This window comes from Erpetoichthys calabaricus, chromosome 17 (assembly GCF_900747795.2).
Source record: "Erpetoichthys calabaricus chromosome 17, fErpCal1.3, whole genome shotgun sequence".
In the NCBI taxonomy this organism is placed as follows: domain Eukaryota; kingdom Metazoa; phylum Chordata; class Cladistia; order Polypteriformes; family Polypteridae; genus Erpetoichthys; species Erpetoichthys calabaricus.
The window spans coordinates 2,603,801-2,624,761 of NC_041410.2; the positions used below are offsets into that span (position 1 = coordinate 2,603,801).

The 20,961-nt window shown below is 40.5% G+C and overlaps 1 protein-coding gene across 5 annotated transcripts in view; it reads right to left on the bottom strand.

Moving 5' to 3' along the window:
- Window positions 1-20,961, bottom strand: part of LOC114667519 (von Willebrand factor A domain-containing protein 7-like) — a 103,389-nt gene that overhangs the window by 9,586 nt on the left and 72,842 nt on the right. Inside the window, exons 14-16 of one of the 5 annotated variants that reach the window (XM_051920513.1) lie at window positions 5,425-5,437; window positions 3,976-4,090; window positions 1,354-1,558 (exon numbers count right to left, since the gene is read on the bottom strand). The exons of 2 other annotated variants lie outside the window; for them this stretch is intronic. In XM_051920513.1, coding sequence (XP_051776473.1) covers window positions 1,354-1,558; window positions 3,976-4,090; window positions 5,425-5,437 — 333 coding nt within the window. Of the gene's footprint in view, window positions 1-1,353; window positions 1,559-3,975; window positions 4,091-5,424; window positions 5,598-20,961 lie in introns of all 5 variants that reach the window. 2 more of the 5 variants (XM_051920510.1, XM_051920514.1) reach the window with 2 other exon arrangements.

The following is a 20,961-nucleotide window of genomic DNA, read 5'->3' on the forward strand; positions in this document are numbered from 1 at the left end:
AATAATTTCTGTTTGTTTGTGCTAATGTGATTTTTACTATCATTTTTGGAGACTTTCGAATTTTCGTACTTTCATTACCTCTAACCTGCTCTGCATGTGTATCGGGCCAACGTTCTTGAATTCTTTATGACGTTCTACTTTGTCATCTACTCTTCGTCTGTTATTTCTGTGGTTAAATCTCTTGGCACAAAGTCTCGTCTCGCGGGACGTGAAAGTGTCTCTCTTCAAAAGATCACGTCTCATTGCAGAATAAAAAGTCTCGTCTCCCAAGACTTTTTTATTATAATAGAGAGCTATACAATGCTGCTCATAAGTTTACATACCCTGCAGAATTTGTGAAATATTGGCCATTGTTTGGAAAATATAAGTAATCATGCAGAAAGCTTTCCTTTTAATTATGGAGTGTGCTCAGAAAAAGCAATTTATTATCACAGAGTCGTGTGTTCCCTTTTTAAATCATAATGATAACTGAAATCATCCCAATGGGCCTGATCAAAAGTTTACATACTTTTGAAAGTTGGGGCTGATCATATACACACAAGTTTGAATTAAAGGTAATTAAGGGACCGTGTCCACGCCTGTAACGTTTTTGATTGTAATCAGTGTCTGTGTTTAAATTGTCAATTTAAATTTACGCAGAGCTGCGCTGACTTTGCTGGATACTGAGCCACGGGGAAAGCAAGAGAACTGTCATAGGACCAGTGAGGAAACGTTGTTGAATTGTATGAATCAGGAAAGGGATATAAAAAGACATCTGAGAGATCTGAAAATGTCTGTCAGTAGTAATCAAACTCTGAGAAAAAAAGTGGAAAGTTAGGGTTCTGTTGTTACCAAGCCGCAGTCAAGTAGGCCAGCCAACTGCCAGGATCGTTTGTCAAGATGCCAAAAAGACAAAACGTGTGCCAGGTAGGTCAGGACTTGAAGTAGACGTCATTTATTTAAGCATAGGGCTGTGTGCGTGTCATAAATAAAATACAATCTGTATTACAGTGATAGATAATAGTGTGACACGGCAATATGACACAACATGAGGTGGTGTTTAAAGTACACAAGTAGTGACTTTGAAGGATGGATTGGTTTGGTTTGATTCCTAAGAGGTGTTGTTTGTATGGGAAGTGTGAACGTGTTTGTATTCATCATTATACAAGTGCCATACACCCAGTCCTCACTCCCCATAACCCCCTGCTTCCCCAGAACAACCATCTCGTATTCTTTCACTAAGAATCTGCTCACCCGCCATCTTTTAGCTCTCATCAGAGACTGAGCTCTCATTTCACAAGGCATGTCAACAAGTGCAGTAACAAATAAGAAAGTTCTAGAGATCAGATGTGATTATGTAACCTTGGGCCATACCTTGAGGTCTGCTTCGCCACAGTTTTGGGGGCAATTAAAGTCGCCGTCAATGTCGCTTTCTCTCCTTTTCTAATTAATGCACTGCTTGGAGTAAAAGACTTCATCAATGAGAGCTCATCCTTGACATTAAACGTGAACGTCTGATCAGGTCCTTCATTTGTGATGACCACGACGACGTCCAGTGATGTTCCCTCAATCAAGGTACCTAAAGGAAAAGCAATATTGAGTGTGAGGAGGGCCATTTTACAACAACAGACCTGCCGTCTGACTTTTTGCTACTGTGTAATATACAAGAGGGTGAAGCTGAGAAGACATAAAGGAGATGTTTCCAACTATCACCTCATTACTTTCTTGAAGAGTGGGATTCATTTTTAACATTTTCTGTCATTTTGAATATATGAAGTGATCAAAAGGTTTTGTATCAGAAACCTGAAAGGGGTAAGCAGCCCAAGATCAGTTCCTGTGTTCTAAAATATACAAATTACTATTAAAATATACAAATTACTACAATGTCCTACCTTTTAAGGTTTACAATGCCTGTTTCTCGTTTCAGAACTAAGTCAGCATACATAGTGGATTTGGAGAATTTTTCAGACCCCATCACTTTCTGAACAGTTCATTGTCTTGCAGATTTATGGGTGAAGATTCAGACCCTTAATTCAGTACTTTCTAGAAGCCCCTTTGGCAGCAATTCCAGCTTTGAGTCTTCTTTGCTAAACTCGAAGAACTTTGCACTCCTCCATTCTTTCTTGGCAGATATTCACAAGTTGGATTCGATGGCAGGTATCTAAAATGTCACCTTCAGGTCTGTCCACACATGTTCTATGTGGTTTAAGTCTGGGCATTGGTGGGCCACTCAGGACACTTGACCTGTAGCCACTCCAGTGTTGTCTTTGCTGTACACTTTGGATCACTTAAGTCCAGTTTGAGGTGACATGCACTCTGGAGAAGTTTTTCTTCAAGGACCTCCCTGTATTTGTCTGCCTTCATCCTTCTCTCAATTCTGAAAAGTCTCCCTGTCCCCATAGTACAATGCTGCCACCTTCATGGTTCATTGTATTGATGCTATTAGACAGGTGTGGAGTAGTTCCTGGTGTTTGTCAGCCACAGTGCTTGGAGTTCTGCTCAAAGAGTTCAATTTTTGTCTCAACAGACCAGAGGATCTCATTCTTCACACCATCTGTCCTTTAGACTGTCATCTGCCTTTTACTTCTGTCTTGCCACTCCACCATAAACACCTCATTGATGGAGCGCTTCTGAGATGGTTGTCCTTCAAACAGGTTCCCCAATCTGAAACTCTTTTAGATTGACTATTGGGTTCTTGGTCACCTTCCTGACCAAGTATCTTCTTTTCCAGTTACTCAGGTTAGTTGGACAGCCAACTCTAGAAAGAGTCCTGGTGGTTCCAAACATCTTCCATTTTGCAATTCTTGAGGCCACTGTGCTCCATAAAAAACTGAAAGATTTACAAATGGTTGTATCACCCTGTCCTGATCACCATAATTTGATTGCAGTGGTCTACAGAGAGCTCCTTGGACTTTATGGCTCTGTTTTTGTGCTAACAGTCTATGAGAACTGTGGGGGCTTCTACACACCGGTCCATGTGTGCCTTTCTAGACAATGTACAGCCAATTCAATTTGCCACAGCTGGAAGCCAATCAAGTTCTAGAAACATCTCAAGGAGAATGAAAGCAAAACAGGAGGCACCAGAGCACAATCAGGGGAGCCACAGCAAAGGGTCTGAACACTTCTAGGAATGAGAGGTTGCACTTTTTAATCTTTAATATAATTTTAAACCTTTCTGACAATGTGCTTTCACTTTGTCATTATGGGTTATTGAGTGCAGATTGAGAGGCAAAAATGGCAGATGTGTCCATTTAACATAAAGTGTGGAGAGATTGATGGAGTCTGAATCCACTGTGTATTTGTAAAAGATTTATAATCTTCCACCATGTCCTCATTCTGGAATGCTTTTCGACAAAATAAGATAAGATGAACACCTCGTGTTCCACATGGCACATCATAAAATGGCTTACCGGTACTTAAGGTGAGCTGGTCCCCCTAATGGAAGGCCTACTCATAGCTAATAATTGTTAGCACTTTGTAAATACTAACATTTCTATATTCTATTCATTCCAAGAAAACTAAAAACAAGTTATAAATAAAGCATTTAACAATAAATTTCTTTTCTGTGCCTCCCAACTGGGATGCGTCTTCATCACTTCTGAGAAAGGATCTTTGAATTGAATACTTTGGTCACAAACGTGCACATGGGAGGCAGCTAAAGGGCTTGAGTGACTGCAATTCCGAATCTGACCGGGATGGGACAGAGTGCACTGACTCTTTTTCTCGCTTTCCTGCAGACCATCCACGGGAAGTTCCACCTGGCCCTGTTACCTACAGTATAGAGGAAGGCCTTGCCGGCTCCGGCCCCTTTGACGTCACTTCCTGCCCTGACCTTTAAAAGCCTCCACCCTTTCCCTATTCCCTCAGTTCTGTTTTGGACTCCAGTTTGTGCACATCAGTGCTGTCATTTTTTTGCAATTTGCAGCCAGGAAAATAATATACAGGGAGCTGCCCCAAATCTTGCTATGGCTCTTTGTGGAGTTTGTGACAACTTACTCTTCTGTCCTTCTGATAATTTCAGGGAGAGAGTCTCGGTGTGAATGAGGAGTGGTTTACTTCTCACAAAATTGTTTCCTTTTTCTGTTTTGCCAGCAATTCCCAGTGAGAAACTCTACAAATAAAAGACATAAGCCACACAATTTAGTGATCATTTTTAAAACTGACTGTAAGCAGTCATCCATTTCCAACATATGAGTCGTAGGGAGCCCGTGTCTGTTACGAGAGCCCCGGGTAAACGATGGCAGCAGAGGAAGAGAACTGGAGCGTCTAGAGAATAGAATCCAAGTGTTCACAGGGAGAACTCCACACAGACAGACCAGACGGAAATCTGAACGCAGGAATGCAATAATTTACTGGTTGATTCACACTTCATTAATGATAGATAGATAGATAGATAGATAGATAGATAGATAGATAGATAGATAGATAGATAGATAGATAGATAGATAGATAGATAGATAGATAGATAGATAGATAGATAGATAGATAGATAGATACTTTATTAATCCCAAGGGGAAATTCACATACTCCAGCAGCAGCATATTGATACAAAAAAAATATTAAATTAAAGAGTGATAACAATGCAGGTATACAGACAGACAATAACTTTGAATAATGTTAATGTTTACCCCCCGGGTGGAATTAAAGAGTCACATAGTTTGGGGGAGGAACGATCTCCTCAGTCTGTCAGTGGAGCAGGACATCGCTGAAGCTGCTCCTCTGTCTGGAGATGATCCTGTTCAGTGGATGCAGTGGATTCTCCATGATTGACAGGAGTCTGCTCAGCACCCGTCGCTCTGTCACGGATGTCAAACTGTCCAGCTCCATGCCTACAATAGAGCCTGCCTTCCTCACCAGTTTGTCCAGGCGTGAGGCGTCCCTCTTCTTTATGCTGCCTCCCCAGCACACCACTGTGTAGAAGAGGGCGCTCGCCACAACCGTTTGATAGAACATCTGCAGCATCTTATTACAGATGTTGAAGGACGCCAGCCTTCTAAGGAAGTATAGTCGGCTCTGTCCTCTCTTACACAGAGCATCAGTATTGGCAGTCCAGTCTAATTTATCATCCAGCTGCACTCCCAGGTATTTATAGGTCTGCACCCTCTGCACACAGTCACCTCTGATGATCACGGGGTCCATGAGGGGCCTGGTCCTCCTAAAATCCACCACCAGCTCCTTGGTTTTGCTGGTGTTCAGGTGTAGGTGGTTTGAGTCGCACCATTTATGGAATGGAAAATGAAAATGGAGTGCAGAAGTAGCCGAGTTTCATACGTCCATGTTTCTACAAAACAGAACGCTGGCTAACGATTGACTGATTGAGTCGCGCTTATTCTTTTTCTATGAAGTGTTACCCCAAATTTAAGAGTACTGAGCGATAGGACTACTCGTGTCATTTTAAATGTACATAAAGGCAAAGCCAAGGCCTGCCCTACGATTGCCACTCACCGGTAGATCAAACCTCACAGGCACTGAAACTCGGAGTTCTCCGCGGCTGTCTGTACTTTTATTGACGTCATACGTCGCGTGTTTCTTTCCTGCTTCATCAAATACTATGACCTGCGTTAAGGTCAACTTATCACTGTCTCCTTGCACGGCCACTGAGAGGATGTACTCAGCACCTGAAAGTAAGAATACGAGTGTCAGTACGAGAACTTCATAAGGATCACAGTATGAAATACATAACGTCCAGAGACTTGCTTAACATGTTGACTGTTCCTGATGCCAATTTAAAACCAGACTGTTATTTTAATATATGAATTAAATGCATTTTGTTTTGAGCAAAGGTCACATTAAAATTTCTTTTTCAATAAAAAAATAAATGTGAGTTACCTTATAGTTGGGGAATGGAATAAAAGATTCTATGTGCACAACTGCTTTGTGATAATTCGACCTTCCACAATTTGTTGTAATCGAATGTCGCAGTTTGTTGTGGTGAGATGCCAGTTGTTCAGAGATAGACAGACGGTTGTGGTCCCAAATTTGTAAATCATTTTTGTGAAAAAGAAATGTTATCCAAAATATGGTTAATAAGAAAATATTAGCTGAAGGTGAAAGATTCTGCTCTGTGATGCCACCCTGGTTCTTTCATTCTTATTTCAGACACCAACTATCCTCAACTTACATCCGTTACCCACAAATAGGCTTGTGTTTGGTGCGACAGCCCTGATGGCGATTTACGAGATATCTGGTAGGCAGCATTCATAGATTGATGGCCTACTACAAGTTAACTCGTATTTAGCAGTCAGAGTGTTGATCCACTTCTCAATCCGACAGTACTGAATGCAAAGTAACAACCAGCCCTGAAGGTGGCACTAGACTGTCACAGATGAGACCCCGCCGCTCTGTTAGGCGCTACACACTCACCCTCAGATGTATCGGCGGTGGGACTCGAACACCAGTCACTGGATCAGACATCACCCGCTTTAACAAGCTCAACTGAAGAGGGGGATGCTATTAACAATACCTTCAGAGATTTTTCAGGTAAGGAAGATGATTTCAAGGTCATGGAGTTCTATTCGCTAATGATGGCGGCGGAGAGTGGTGACGTGTTGCATGTTAATTGGCACATACATGGAAGAATTTCACTGAAACAATAATGATCTCTACAAACGTATTGTAAAGAAATATCCATGGTTTCATCCCTAGCTCAGATGTGTTTTATTTGTATTTAATAATAATTAATAAGACAATAATAATAAACAATTAATAATAATTAAACATAACATAATTAAATGTTAAAGCTTATGTTCATTCTTTATTGATTATATCTTTATTTTCTTTTATATACTTTTGTTTAACTGTGCATTGCATTATGTTAGTAGTTCATCTACTTGGGCCCTTGAAGTTGAGCCTAAGGGGGCAGGACCCCCTGACTCTATAGCTCTGGGACCACCCGCAAGGCTAAACTGGCCTCATTCCTGGTGCTGCGACCTCAGGTTAAACTTTTGGCCTTTGGGTTTCGTTTGTTTTGTGTTTTATTTTTATTTTTTTCAATTCTTGTCGGATTCCCTGGTTTATAGACTTATTGTGATCATTATTGAATTCCGGACTGGCTTTATTTGTCTTGCTTTGCCTTTTTAGAAATTTTTCTTTAAATTCATTTTTGCATTTGATCTCATCTCTTTTTGAATATATTGTTGTTAATAAATCTTTAATCATAAAAAAGGAACTGTTATAGTTTTGCTGGCGTGAACTAGCAAGGAAAATATCGAAAGGGACAAGAAGATAAGATGTGGTCAAAAGATAGAAAAGGCCGAGAGATCAAATAATCAACGGCCAAAACCAAAACGAGAGGCAAAAATCAAAGGTCAAAAATATCAAAGCAGGAGGACGACAGCAAAACGAGAGAGTAGTCTGAGAATGAATACGTTCAACGAGAAAGGGTTTTATAGCGGCAAAGTCTCGTGAAGAAGTGCTTTGAAAGGCAGCATTTTAACCTACCGTATCATTCCAGGGAGGTCACAAGAGAGACAAATTGTTGGCACCCATAAACCGTGCAAAAATACTTCACAATAACAAAAGTACATTTTATTTCAAGAAACTACCACCAGAAACAGATCCCTTGGCTTGAACCACCAAAAAGGAGTTTGGGTGAGGGTCCTGATTTGTGATTTTTCTGAGAGGTTTTTGAGGTTCCTGATTATGATTATGACAAACGTATCTAATTGTTTGGCCCATTTCGTTCACCATTTTGTATTTCCTATTATTTGTTTTGTTCTTGTTCCATCGTCAGGACCGATCTGTGCGTTGCTAGGGGTTGTGGGTGACCCAGGGGTACAAACCCCTTTATCGTAGTCCTCTTTCCAAACGTTTTCCGTGTTTTTTCTGGTTCTGACCTTTCTGCCCTGTACTTTTGACCACAATGTTTGTCTCTCATTTTGGCTTTGACGCTCGTGTCTTTGACGTCCCAATTTTAAGGGACACTTTGCTCATTTTTTCTCCCACTCTTTTCTCAGATCTAGTCAGTTCACTAGATACACTCGATACAGAAACACCTAAGGAAAATAAATTAAATAATTGTGTTCATACCAGCCATATTAATAAGTTGTGGTTGTTGTATGTGTAATTTGGCAGATTTTATGGTTGTTAAAAGTAAGAATTTACACGTCTTGTTTCTTTGTTTAGGTAACACTCTTTGGAGGTGTCACATGACTGTGATAGTCTTCATATGTAAGCGCAGTGTTTACAGTACAGCCGGCATTATTAACCCTCAGTGGATACAACAATCAGCACGTCTCCCTAGCGTAGCTAGTCTCTAATTCAAGTAGACATTTGTGCCTTTGTGTTTTTGGTTTTCCCATTTGATTAACACCTCGACCCCGTTTATGATTTTGGTTGCTGGTTTCAAGCGCTGTCTCCTCACTTTGTCTGACCGCGTCTGTTTGGCACTAACCATCTCCTGGTTTATTTATTCTCACAATAATCGGCAGACACATTTAGTGATGCAACAGAAAGATTGTGTAGGTTTTTGTGGGCCTGAGGTGTTACAGTTTCCTCTCCCCCTTTATACCTTTTGTGATGATTGAAGCCTTAAATCCTTTATCTTCTTTGGTTGGGCCTATTTTTTGAGCTCAGGGCTTGGCTAATTTTCTTACTAGAACTCACCTGGGGCCTTGAGGTGCAGCAGGTGAAGTGAAGCCTGTTCTTGAGTTTTTTTGTGTGAGCCAGCAAATCAAAGCACCTATTAACCTATAAGAAGTGGACGTAATCTAAGATTTTATGTGCATGGTATCGATAACACATCTGTTTTCCATGAACACTATTTTTCAAGTTTGTAAGCAAATGTACAGATTTTAAGAATAGGACTAAATAATACAAAATTAATTAGACCTGCTGCTGCATTCACCAGCGGACTTTACTTGAAACTTCACGTAAATTATTTTAATTTATGCTGCCATCTCTGTGTTGAGGGGGAGTTCCTAGCTGGCAGCTTTCTCCAGTTTCCAATCTTTTGTATGGAATGACAAATCATAAAAAATGAATGACCGGAGTAAAGACTTATTTCTCATTTCTTACCTTTTTCAGGTCGCCCCTGTATGGGAAGCACGTATCCATTTTTCTTCTCCATTATTTTGTAGGAAAAGTCCAACAGACTTTTGCCCATGATCTTGATTGTGTACGTGTCCAAGCTGCTCATCTCAACTGCCCACTGGCCTGGTTTTGTCACTGGGACTTTTACCACCTGGAAGTTGGTGGTGTTGACTAATGAAGAAACTGTAGAGAAGGATGTAAAGAAACTGCAGTTTAGTTAGGGGTATCAAGAAGTGTGAATATTAATGAACACAACTTCAAGATTCAGTGTATCCACATTTGTCCATTCATGCATTTTGTGAGCCCAATGAATCCAGTTAGGTGGTTACAGGAGGCCACAGCCTATCCTAACAACATTAGGTGCTGCAGTAGCAGTGCTGTACAAAAGGTGGGAGCTGAGAACACCAGAAAGTGCTCCTCTCGCAGGTCTTAGAGGCCGTCCCAGCATGCATGAGTGTAAGAGTCCTCCTATTGCTCACTGGCCTTTATAATCCAAATGTTTGCAGAATTCCAGCTGCCCACTGCCAATCACCACAGTGCAGTTGTCTATATTGAGATAGATTATGGTGTGATTAAATGACAAAACACTTGGTGTAGTCGGCGGGATTTGCACTGTAGATGGGTGGAGTGTAGTGGCAGTCCTTCGTTAAAAGTTCAGAGCAAGGACTCTGCTGATGTCACCAGCGCTGCACTCCGCACATCCACATTAAGACATAAAGAATAACAGGAAGGGGACAAATTAAGGAAGGAAGTTTTGACCTCTCAAAAAGTAAGGTAATGGCAGATGGCCATTGTCGTAATATCATCCTAAAAATGGTATGCTTTAATGTATGTGTTCCTATATTTATATTCTTTTTCCTTGTAATTTTTTTTTGCTCATTTTTAAGTTAAAATTATTTATTATGATTTCTTCTGTTTATGCTGTTCATTTATCATTTATTTGTTATGTTTAGTGTATTATTCATTTTGTTATGTTTAAGAATAGTAATCTACTGTCTCCTGCGGTGGGTTGGCACCCTGCCCGGGATTGGTTCCTGCCTTGTGCCCTGTGTTGGCTGGGATTGGCTCCAGCAGACCCCCGTGACCCTGTGTTTGGATTCAGCGGGTTGGAAAATGGATGGATGGATGGCTGGGATCTACTGTCTCTTCCAGTTCCTTGTGTTTTAGGGGTGGAACCCCGAGAAGTGGGACTACCCCTTGCATCACTGCTAGAGACTGCAGCTATTTGCTGCTGCTCTGCCCAATTCATCCATCACTGAACCTGCTTAGATTTTAGGAGGCCAAAGCCCATCCCAGTAGTATCAGCTGCAAGGTAGAAAACTTCCAAAGATCGGATGCCAGTCCATGAAAAGGCACACTCATTCATTCATTCATTCATTCATTCATTCATTCACAAGACCAGTTTTGAACCGCCAGTTAATCACGTCTTTGAGTTCACAAACACAGGGAAACAGAAAATACACACAAGGAATTTAACCCAGAACCCTGAAGCTTTTGAGATGGCAGCACTAATCTCTGTACTGCTCCAGCATTTGATATGTTATCGCTATAAAGGTTTATCGTTATTTATTGTTATTTACCTCTTCCATCAAGTGAAATGTCCCGCTTCTTTCTCGTAGTACCTTAAAAAAAAAATGCAAAGTATTTGTATGAATTTAACATAAAATTCTTCCTTCAATCAAACCAATTTTAAAATAAAATTCTCCAATCCCTGTGGTGGGCTGGCGCCCTGCCTGGGGGTTTGGTTCCTGCCTTGTGCCCTGTGTTGGCTGGGATTGGCTCCAGCAGACCCCCGTGACCTTGTAGTTAGGATATAGCGGGTTGGATAATGGATGGATGAATTCTCTGATCCGCTTCATTCACTGGGATCAGAAAACCCCAGAAAAGATGTACAACTTTATTTTAAATCTTAAGGAGACCTCAAGAAAAATGAATTAAGAATGTCAATCCTAACAGTAAGTAGGTGAAAAGGCCAAAACGGATATCCTGCTCAAGCTCATTCTTCCATTTTCTGAACCCATTTAATCCACTAAAAGATTAATGGGGAAGGGATGAGCACTCAGCGCCAACCACTGCACCTCCGTGTCACTCTCTCAGATCTGTGCCATTAATTTGTGTTTGTCTGTAATACTGAAAACTGTAAAGCAAAACTCTCAACTTCATACTAAAGAACGACAAGCTGGTCATACACAGGAAGCCACCGTAATACCCGACTCACCCCACGGTGTAAGCAGAGAGAAGTAAAAGGGCACGTCGTTCTTCTTCTTCACGGAGACGCTGAGCTCCTCCAGAGTTTCGTCGACGTAGAAGAGGAGCTTCTTGGTTCTCTCAGTGACCTGCACAAGCACAGCAGGAGCCGAATTCAGGGCCAGTTCTGTGATTCCCAGGACTGTACCGAGCTTCCCTTTTTCGACGAGGGTGTAGTGTTGACCCGTCTCTTCTGCCAGCTTCTCGTACTCGTTGCCTTCAACTCCTAAAAAACAAAAGGGACTTGTAAGTTTGTGAGACTGAAGACGTAGGCGTGCTGAAGACGTCTGGTGTAGTACAAGTAGTGGTAGTTATTTTATCACACGGAAAGTGTGGTGAAATTCTTACTTGCTGGCCAACCTAACATGTACCACGTTGTCACTGTCCAGCTGCCAGGATAACCAGGAATGTATTTAAGTATGCAACTTCATTTTAATTAACAGAAAGCATAAATCAGCTTAATAATAATAATAATAATTAATAATTTTTTGCATTTATATATCACTTTTCTCACTACCTTACCTGATGTACTGCTTAATCTCTCCCCTTGGGATTAATAAAGTATCTATCTATCTATAATATAGTGTCTTTCATATCTATCTGTCTGTCTATCTACAATATAGTGCCTTTCATATCTATCTATCTATCTATCTACAATATAGTGCCTTTCATATCTATCTATCTATCTATCTATCTATCTATCTATCTATCTATCTATAATATAGTGTCTTTCGTATCTATCTATCATACTTTTCATATCTATCTATCTACAATATAGTGCCTTTCATATCTGTCTGTCTATCTATAATATAGTGCCTTTCATATCTATCTATCTGTCTATCTATCATATAGTGTCTTTCACTCTATCTATCTATCTATCTATCTATCTATCTATCTATCTATCTATCTATCTATCTATCTATCTATCTATCTATCTATCTATCTATCTATCTATCTATAATATAGTGTCTTTCATATCTATCTATCTATCTATCTATCTATCTATCTATCTATCTATCTATCTATCTATCTATCTATCTATCTATCTATCTATCTATCTATCTATCTACAATATAGTGCCTTTCATATCTATCTATCTATCTATCTATCTATCTATCTATCTATCTATCTATCTATCTATCTATCTATCTATCTATCTATCTATCTATCTATCTATCTATCTATCTATCTAGGTTCCATAGCCTTCACTGGTGATTTATAAAACTAGTAAATTTCACGTTAGTACGTATCTCTTTATTATTGCAATCTGCTTCGTCTAACTTAGGTTTATAGGGGGCTTAAGCCAGTGCTGGTAGCATCAGGCAGGAGACAGGAGTCAAGCCATCCATCGCAGAGGGCACTCGCACCCACGGCCGGTCAATTTAGAGTCATCCACTCAACCTTACAGAGGAGAATGTGGTGCAGTGATCAGGGGTCAGAAAATGAAAACGAGCCGAAGATGCAAACCAAAATACGGGCCTAGAAATCAGAAAGAACCTTTCATCAAAGTCAAGAAACGAGGGGAGTCTCAAGACCAGGAAAGCAGGAGAAACGTCTTAGTACGTCACTAAGGAAACAGTTGGGGTCTGTTCAAACTCGGATACCCTGGAAGTACTGGGATTTGCTCATTTCATGTTGCTAATGACCAGTCCTGGGGAATTCTGAGATGGCTTCCCACGGCAGCGGACTGCGCACTCTTCTTGAAATAGCAGCGCCTGTGGCGAACACAAAATGGCGTTGTGGTAGAATGTAACAAAAAAATAAAAAAAATTTGAACTTAATCGGCGGCAAAAACAAACCTCAGAATCAGATTCTCTGTACTTCAAAACCCCATAATAGATGTAAAAATTATGAATAAGCATTAGAACGAGCACAGTATGAATATTAGAAATTATAATGGCTAGGAGCAAGAACTTTTAATGAGTAATCGAGAGAAAATGGCAAAATCAAAAACCTAACAAATAATCAAAATCAGGAAGGACACAGCACTCTTAGCAAAGCCAAAATGTGAGACAAAACTCAAAGTCAAAAATTAGAACACAAGTCGAGATTCAGTAGAAGAAGAGCACAGAAGTTTAAGGCACAAAAAGAGTGAATTTTGAATCCGTGAGCTCGGATGGGAAGTGACTCTTGTGATGATCTTTTAAACCAGTCACCAACTCTGAGGTCACAACCCTAATAACACAAGACTTTTAATAGTAATAGGAACACAAAATGGCAGTGAGCATAAACAAACAAAATGGTGGCAAAAACGGCCCAAATGCATTTACAGGATGCAAACACAGCTACCGACCACCAAACTAACATTACAATCAGATCCTATGGTATAGAAAAAGGAGTCTAAAACCCTCACAAAAGAGCTGAAGAATTTCACCCAAAAATAAAAATAAATGACCTGTCTGTACCGGAGAGCGACTAGGCCGACTCCAGCACTAAGAGCTCGGAGACCGACGGAGATGAAACTTTTCAATTTAAGCAAACGGAGAATAAGAGGTGACAAGACAGAAGTGTGTAAAATTCTTAAAGGAGTTAGTCCAGCAGATCAAGGCTGTCAATTTAAACGTTAAAAACCGGAAATCGCAGCAGGCGAATGACCAGCCCTGAGATACGGCGTGAAGAAGAGCCATCTGGAGACGATTTGCATGCTAACAGCTGTTATGGATATTCTCTTTTTGGTTATTTCTGTTGTTTTTGAATTGTTATTTTTCAAATGCTTTTCATTTTTAGATGTGTTTTTTTTAATATCATTAACTATTTGGGTTTCTTTGTATTTCTGCCTTTGTGTAGGATGTGATTCTGATGTTTGATTTATGCTTGAATTTGAACCCCAAAAGTTGTTTTTCATTGCTGTCTTTATTTTCTCTAATTATATGTGACGGCTTAGCAGCTGTCAAGTCGGTGATGTCACAGGAAGCTTTGCTGCAAATTTTTATGATCTCTGATTTCAGAAAATTATTGTGTAAATTCTAGCAGAGTTTCTGGCTAACTTTAAATTGACTGTAGCGTTTCAACAGTCGGAGACTTGTTTTGTGTTTTTTACTTTCTCATATACAAAGTACATGGAACAACATACTGTCATCCTCCAAAAATTCAATGTCGAGATTTTAATGAATCTTGATGTTTTAGACCTCCCCGAGTCCGAAAATATCATTTTTGGAATTACGTCTGTCTGTCTGTGGGTGCGTATGTGTGTGTGTGTGTGTGTGTGTGTGTAAACACAATAACTCGAGTACGCTTTCTATTTGGTCAAACAAATTTTGCATACAAGTATTCGGTACAAAACGTAAATTTCTGTCAACTGTTGGGCTCTTTCCACCAACCAGAAGTGGTATTTTGCCTTTTATTCATGCATCTGCAGAGTCCGATTTAGTCAACTTTACTTTTATAATTAATTGTTCAATATATTATTATTTTGATTTGATTTGTTGTTGATGGTCCTTTAATGTACATAATATAAAGATATAATCCTTGTCTTGCGGTTTACTCCTCAAATATCCATCCCCATATGCGAGTATACAAGGAAGTCGAGGGGAGATCACTCCTGATTTTTGAAACTTAACAAAGTTTAAAATTTATTCACATTTTACTGTGGTACCATTTTGTCTTTTTTTTAATTTTGGGTGCTGCCATTTTGTGGATCCCATCTTTCGGTTGCCAGGGCGTATTCAAAGACCTCATTAGGTCAAGTGTTTAAAAGTCGACTCAAGGGACCTTTTTGAAAACCTGCACCAGAGTGCTGTGGACCTCAGATTGGGCCAAAGGTTCACAAAGCAGGGACAATGCAGAAGTGTCTGAGGATCACCTCTGGGGACGTCCTTGAATGGCCCTGCCAGAGCCCTGACTTGAACTCAGTCAAACTTTTCTGGAGAGACTTAGCAATCCATTGATGGTCTCCATCACACGTGACAGAACTTGAGGGGAGCTGTAGTGAAGGATGGCAGAAAATCCCCAAATCCAGGTTTGTGAAGGCTTGTTGCCACAAACTAATGGAGATATCAGGTTTTAATCGCTGCCAAAGGGGCTGAATTAAGGATCTTAATGCTTGTGTCAATATGATTTTGTCAGTTTTAATAACTGTAATGTACTGTTCACAGTTTGTCTTTATGGGGTATTGAGTGTGGCATGATGAGGGAAAACTGAATTTAGACGACTTTAGCACAAGGCTGCAGCAGAACAAAATGTGAAAACAGTGAAGGGGTCCGAACACATTCTGAATCCTCCGTAAGCTCTGAATGTTGGAGACATGTAGAAGTTATGAACTTTCACAAGGGGGCCAGGATTTAGACACAGATTTTAGATTTATGAGCCTAAACCAAATGGACAGAGACACTAAGAACATTTTATAAATTCAGATGATGAGCTGGTTAGAACGACATCAGAAAAGCAGGAGCTGAGCAAAGAGATCATCGTAATTACAAGATTAAGTTCTGCCTGAAGGACCAAAGATCTAAAAATATGGTCTGCATAGCCACATTTCTATCTTGATTTTGTTTATGGCACTAGCTGTTTGAGGTTAATGTTGAAAGTTTTAAACCTCAGTCAGCCAGATTTCCTGTTTATAGATTTTGTTCTATTGTAGCGCCGGGTGTTGAGAACACAAGTTCTTCCTCAGCTACGTCAGTCAAGGGTGAGGGCGCAAACCCTTGTAAGAAGTAAACCACAGTGACAGTCAGAACTGAGTGAAGTCTGAAGTTAGTGTTGTGCTGGTTTATGAGACAGATTGGGAAAGCAGATGTAAATAAAACATAGTAAAGCTTTAAAAATCAGTATTTCAGTAAAAATACCAAGACGTGCATTAAAAATCACAGTCAAAAATCTTAGAGCAAGAGCCAAATCCTGAAAAGCCAATAAAAAGAAATTAAAGATGCAAAAGTCAGAATGACAAAGGTAGTTTTCCGTCTGTAAAGTTGGATGAGCGAGTACTCTGATAGCTGACCTTTGAACTCATGGCATGATTAATGTCAGGGTTGTGACCTCTGTGACCCCGCCCCCCTAACAGCTACCATAGCAAAGGGTGAACATAAAATGGCGACTCTCATTATTAACAAAATGGCATCAACGATGTTTCAAAATAAATATTCATATGTGGATTAACACAATCAGTCAAATTTCTAACGCAAGAAAAACGCCAGTACAGAGCTTTATATCCAGCAAGTGAAAAGCCCACAAGACAACATACTGTATACGAGATTTGAAAAACAGACTCCAATTCCCAACATTTAGTCCTGCATACAAGTGCATTGTAAATGTGAACTGAGGTTGGTAAGTGTAAGAATACAGAAAGGGGAGTAATGTCAGAGGTGTAACATGTGACTGTAGTCGACAGGAAAAAGAATCTGTGCATTTATGTTTTAAGGAACTGTGTCCCCAAAAGCCTGTAGCATTGCCACATCAAAATGTATGTGTGTTTTTATTTCTCTTCTCTCTATGTAAAATCCCGTTGTCATTTAAAAATACGGAAGATAAGATAAGCGGGTTAGATAGAGAGGACCTTTTGGGAGGTACAGGGCTGTCATTGCGATTTTCTGGGAATGCCATGGAACAGACGCACTATTTAAATAGGGGCGCGAAAAGGCGGGAAGAGTAGGAAGAGTTTTATGGCGAAGGAGGAAAGGACATGAGCCATCTGAGTCCAGGAGAACGATTGTTATCGGGGAGCACCACAAGTCCATCGCAGTCTGGGGTGGCCACCTTGAAGATTCCAGATACGCTGAGGTTACCGTGAAAGAGATCAAAAGCAAAAGTGAGCCGTAAACCTTTTATTCCGGGATTGGCATGTCAAAGGAACTGAACTGTGGGGAAATAGGACTAAATCGAAAGGACAGAGAGGATAATTCTTGGATATATCATTTTATGCTTTGTATTCATTGTATATATTGGAAGTGGGGGTGTTGTAAAAATGTATTAATTATAGTTATTTTTGTTGTTGCATTTTTCTCTGTGTGGTTTCATTAATATCGCTTTTATTATTATGAATCATCTTTCGGCACAGTGGGAAGGGTTGAAGGCAGCTTGAGGTTGACCTGCAATCATCAGGATCATTTTTCAGTGTAAACTTAGTGAAGTGTAGCCGGAAAAAATCGTTACAAAGTCTCCCCCACAATAAATCAGCTACTGCTGTCTGAGCAGAGTCATGTGATTTTACAGTGCAGTAAAACATTTGGCGTAGCGAGCAGGATCAATTTACTTTTCTACTGCAATAAGACATCACTGTAAGAAGAGCTGGAAATCTCAAGAATCAATAATCATTATTTTTTTTTTTTTAAAACCTTCTACATGAAAAAGTGATGGAAAAATCCTGACTGTCCTTACTTGATTTCGTCAAAAAATCAAAAGAGTACAAAGTGTGTAATAAATGAAAACAAAAGGCTTACCACCTCCTGTCGCACTACAATATCCAGTCAACATGGGATAAATCTGGGTCTGAACGGAACTGGCCTGGATCATCACTTCATCCAGCAGGTGGACATCTTTTGCTCCAGCGTCCGTGAAGAGACAGATATTTGACCTGGAAATAGGAAGGACAATGGTGGCAGACCATCATGTGGACAACGTCTTCCAGTACTGTGCAGTACACACTATACACCAGTAGAGGGCCCGGGTTAGGCCTGTGCCCACCCACTCTTCTTATTGGCATGTCTTGTAGCTTAGCTTTATAATATACGCACATTTAATAGACATCCCCTTTTGATGAAAATACAACAACAACATTTATTTCTAGAGCACATTTTCATACAAAAAGTAGCTCAAAGTGCTTTACATAATGAAGACAAGAAAAATAACAGACAAAATAAGAAATTAAAATAAGACAACATTAGTTAACATGGAAAAGGAGTAAGGTCCGATGGCCAGGGTGGACAGAAAATCATAAATATGAAAATATGTATATGAAAATATGAAAAAATATCAACTAATTATAATTTTTTCACAGCAACATCTCACTATATGAGTTGATTTAACTGTAAAAGAGGATTTGGGAAGCATACACATGGATGACAATTTTACAGCACACGTCTATATAACAAGGTTTAGAAAATACAATTGATTTTAAATTTTATCAACCATAAACACTCAAACCCTGAGGACACACCAATGTCACTCAGACAACATCTAGGTGTGGATTTCAAATCTAGGATGCTGGGCCTGTCAGCCACCACCGTTAACCAGTGTGTCACCAAACAAGAAAGAAATACAGAAATAGATAAAGACATCTGAGAATGAATGAAAATATAAATAAAGAGAAATACAGTACATTACCATGGAAATAAAACAAATAAATCTCTCTATTATAATAAAACTAGGGAGCTCCGCCCCCTGCTCACCCACCCCCCGGGTTTGGTTTACCGGATATACAATTTAAAGAGATTGTTATTTTAATGGGAATTGTTACATATGCATTATTTACACTTTTACTTTAAAACTTTTGTAAAAAACAATACTTGTCCTTTATTTCCGGCCCCGGGCGTGGTTACATCTCTTCCTCGCTGCTTGTGTTGTGAACTCACGCTAAGGAGATGCCGTCAGATCATCTGCTGTCTTTCTGCTGCTTGTCTCGCTGCCCAATCATTTCAAAGCCTGTACAGCAGCTGTCCTTTCGCCACTTCGTTTCTCTGCCGCTCGCGTTGTGAATTTAGGGTGGCTGAGCGCACGCTAAGGAGAAGCGGTCGGATCATCTGCTGGCTTTCTGCTGCTGGCGAGCTGTGTGTTTTGCTTGTCACTTGTCGTTGTTTTAAGAGCTGGGAGCAAGTAAATGTGTCTCTCGTGGGATTTCAAATTGTCTTCCGAGAAGATCACGTCTCGTCTTCCTAGTCTCCCTCCCAAAGATTTTCTTTTATAATAGAGAAAAAATCCAGGGATGAGACGAGACTTTTTAGCCTGGGATGAGATGTGACTTTTCTCAGAGACACACTTTCACGTCCCATGAGACGAGACTTTGTGGCCAAGAGATTTAACCCAGGCCCGGGACCGGAAATAAAAAGACAAAGAGTAGATGACAAAGTAGAATGTCATAAAGAATTCAAAAACGTTGGTGCGATACACATGCAGAGCAGGTTTAGAGATAATGGAAGTACAAAAATTCCAAAGTTTCAAAAAAATGATAGTAAAGATCGCATTAACGCAAACAAATGGAAATTATTACTCGGTGAAATAACAGAACAGCGAAAAGAGATCGAATATATTGTTCGGATTTAAACTTTAAGTCGGAGACGTGTAGATCATCTAATTCATGTTGCCATCAATAAAAAGTAGAGTTTCTTCCCAATCAAGAGGCGTATCCGCGAGAATTAAGATTTCTTGTTTGGTGAAAGTGAAATCCACATATGTGAGCGGCAGAGACATAAAGTGGCTGGAGTGGTTGGAGAGCGCAGCGACCAGGGGGCAGAGCCCCCTAGTAAGTACATAAATAAATAGATAAACAGACGTGTACCCACCTGGGCTCGCTGTTTGCCAAAGCCAACTTTAGGCCATTCATGGACATCTCTGGGCAGTCGTCACCTCCAGTGGCGCTGAGAGCTCCGATCTGAGCTTGTAAATACGCCACATCGTGGGTCACAATGGCAGGACCAAAAGCTGTTAAAAATAAAATAACTCCGCAGTGAGCGGGCCCTGTTTTTAGTAAATACACGCTTGCTTTTGTTCCTTTACATCACTGAGTAAAGTTGTCCCTCATCCACTCCTGTGTTGTCTTTGCTTTGTGTCACGTGTCCTGTTGGAGGTCCAAATCACTCTCAGCAGGGTCTCATTAAGGTCATCTCTGCACTTTGCCCCCTTTAGGTTTCCCTCCACCCCGACTAGTCTTCGAGTCCCTGATGCTGCCACCACCAAACGTCACTGTTTGACTTGTGCCTGGCCTCCTGCAGACGTGGCACTGATCCTGGTTCATTTCATCAGACCACAAAATCTTGTTGCTCACAGTCTGAGAGTCCCTTAGGTGGACCTTTGAAGACTACAGGTGGCCTTTCATGTGTCCTCTAGCCATTCTGTCATAAGCACAGATTACAGGAATGTTGCAGTGCTGGTTGTCCTTCTGGAAGTTTCCTTCATCTCTACACAGGTTCCTCTGGTGCTGAGCCACTGTGACCATTTGGGTTCTTGGTCACCTCTCTTACCAAGGCCCCTTGCTCCATGATTGTCCCATCAAACGTGTACCCCCACAGTCAGACAGCTGGTTGTCTGACGTAGCAGAAGGAGGTCTCTTTTAGGCCATCTGGCTAAGCGGCTATTCTTCAATCCCAAGGCCTTGTGTTTGAGTTCAGAGACGAAGAGCAGCAGAAAGTGAATTCCCGAGCAGAATTGTGCAATATGGGCGCCCTGCCAGATGCTCACAGAAGTGACCCATGGAGACCAATAAGGTGGTGTGGGTGTCTGTTTGTGCTAAACATGGAGTCCTCCCTCATCTGACGCTCCTGTTGGCCTCTTGAATCAAACACACACCCCACTGAATTCTTCTCACACTCCTCGGCATTCACTGGGAGTTGAAACAGCACCAGGATTGTGTTTCTCATTTACAAAACAGTCATTGAAGAAGGTGTCCAGGTTTTCAGACTGTGATAGTAAAGTAATGCAGTAGTAATACTGAAGCAGACGTGGTTGTCTTTAAATATCAAGTGCTTCACCAGCTACTTGGTCTAGTGATGTAAAGCTAATACTAACATTTTACTTCTTTTTACTAATTATTGACGCAATTAAAGAGATGTTACTTAC